This window comes from Lissotriton vulgaris, chromosome 7 (assembly GCF_964263255.1).
Source record: "Lissotriton vulgaris chromosome 7, aLisVul1.2, whole genome shotgun sequence".
In the NCBI taxonomy this organism is placed as follows: domain Eukaryota; kingdom Metazoa; phylum Chordata; class Amphibia; order Caudata; family Salamandridae; genus Lissotriton; species Lissotriton vulgaris.
The window spans coordinates 76,231,997-76,234,487 of record NC_141695.1 but is presented as its reverse complement, the minus strand read 5'-3'; the positions used below and the strand labels follow the sequence as shown (position 1 = coordinate 76,234,487).

The 2,491-nt window shown below is 37.9% G+C and overlaps 1 protein-coding gene across 1 annotated transcript; it reads left to right on the top strand.

Moving 5' to 3' along the window:
* The first annotated feature begins 648 nt into the window (after positions 1 to 648).
* Positions 649 to 1,569, top strand: LOC147700809 (olfactory receptor 8H1-like). Its single transcript, XM_086929243.1, has one exon. The coding sequence runs from the start codon at positions 649 to 651 to the stop codon at positions 1,567 to 1,569; it is 921 nt and encodes a 306-aa protein (XP_086785369.1).
* The last annotated feature ends 922 nt before the right edge of the window (positions 1,570 to 2,491 follow it).

The window sequence follows — 2,491 nt, the reverse complement described above, 5'->3', positions numbered from 1 at the left end:
GAAGTTTTAGGAGGAATTCGTTCAATCACAATACATAAAGACATCTATGATGATATCCATGTACCTCTCCGGCAGGACAGACACTTTTTATTGCCATTTAATGTTATAATTCTACTCAAAAATACTTGTAATTAAGAAGCTGAATTTAGGATTAGAAACCACATATGAAGCACTTACAATAGCATCTTTGGAAGGCTGAGAACCAGTTTAGGAAATGTGCTAGCAATTGAATGAAGATATTTTATGACAAAATACCTTTTTATGTACTGTGACCACATATTGGAGGGATGCACTTAATGAGAGTTTAATATGGATGCTACAAGTTCCAGAACTTGAAAAGAAAAATGAAGGGTTACAAAGATAATGAAGGACCTCAGTTAGAGTTTGGATGGTACTGAGAATGGTCTTGTTCTTGGAGAAGACTCTAAATATTATGAAATACAATTTCCACCCCAATGAGGATGTTACTGTAGGATAATTCCGTTGTTTAATCGTACTCCAAAAAAATGAGGGATGTGCAATGAACGCTAAATCCTAAATGAGTCCCAAAATGTTTACATTAATATTTAATCAAATAATCAGAAAGCAATAACTATGAATTTATGTTTTTCCTTTCAGGTATCACAGCAGAGCTGTATCTCTGGGAAAATGATTGAACAGAATCTAACCTTGGTGGAAAAGTTTCTTATTGTAGGGTTTTCAGACTTTCCTCAGATTCAAGTTATGCTTTTTGTTGCTTTTGTACTGATTTACCTGATTACTCTGACTGGAAATCTTCTTATTGTCACAGCAATTTGCTGTAGTTCACAACTGCACTCTCCTATGTACTTCTTCCTCACAAACCTGGCCCTCATTGACATCACTTACACCTCAATTATTTTCCCCCCAATGCTGGCTCGCTTCTTTCTTAATGGCACATTCATCTCTCTCACAGAATGCTTGCTCCAGATGCACTTTTTTGTTGGCATAGCCTCCACAGAATTCTTTTTCCTCACAGTCATGGCTTATGACAGGTATGTGGCGATCTGCCAACCCCTGCGTTATTTGACCATCATGAATAGGGCTGTGTGTATTGGGTTGACAGCTGGATGCTGGCTAGTTGGTCTCATAGATCCAACACCACACACAGTATTAATGTCTAAACTATCATTCTGTGCAACCCACACAATCAACCACTTCTTTTGTGATGTGACAGCTCTGATGAAGATCTCCTGTTCTAGCACTCATGCTCTTGAGATTCAGACCTACATTCTTGGTGCAACAGTGGCAGTGTTGTCATTTATTTTAGTTATCACATCTTATGTCAACATAATTTCAGCTGTCCTGAAAATCAAGTCTACAGAAGGAAGGAGGAAGTCGTTTTCAACATGTGCCTCACACTTCACTGTTGTTGTTTTGTTCTATGGATCCATTTGTTCTACATATATGCGACCAACATCAGCCTATTCAATGAAAGACAACAAGATATTATCTTTGACCTACACTGCACTCACTCCACTGTGTAACCCCATTATATACAGTTTGAAAAATAGAGAGCTAAAAAATGTGCTGATGAAAAACTCAAGATAGACTATGACCGCAAAGCGTTTTAATGTCTGTTTTATTTGTTTAGCTTCTCATTGAGCTTCCTATTCCTATATGATACATATGCATATTTGTATATGTCCTATGATTAACCAATGATGTTGGCAAGAGTAAGAGTACTTACAGCATCAGGGCCATTAGTGCTGTATGTAAAAGAGCCATTTGCCAAAAATTCATGGATGTCTCTTCTGCTTATTTCAGGGTTCTAAATCAAAGTGGGGCAACTTTGTTTCTGATAGTGGAGCTCCAGCTGTCAACGTTTACCCCACAAAGTTATACGGCCACAGGACCACTAGCTTAACCACATCATAAGTCCCACAATATTTATGGCAGTGCTTCAACTCTGTTTTCTTACTGTTCATGTCCCCCATTAAAGGTTGGCAGTCACAAAAAGGAACAAGAACAGTGTTGCTAATGTGAGGTCATCTTGTTTGCAACCATTTTGTTTTACAGAAGCAATTCCCCAGTTTGAATGTTTATTTATTTAAAAAAAAATTGATTGGACATCATTGTCATGGAGGCCTGGCAACTCTCATATTGTTGAAGAAAATTCTCCTACCTTTTGTTTTTGCCTCATTGTGCGTTGACTTCAGCCAGTAAAGGTCATGCCTATGCAGCCACTGATGTTCAGCTGTACTTTGAGAAAGGCCCCAGAATTCTGAAAGCCTTTGGATTTGCTTAGCAATTCATTGCTCCTATTGGAGCAGCAAAGACCCAGCTTCACCCACGTAGTTTTTTGTTTTCCATTTGCTTGTATTAAGTTAACCCTGCATTTTGGAAAATATTAACCCACATATTTTCATGGATTCAAGCACTTTCAACTTCTTTCCTCTTCGTAGATTTCAGGACCATTGCAACAAATTAATATAATGCACAGCAACTCAATTTCAAGTGATGGAGAGCACAT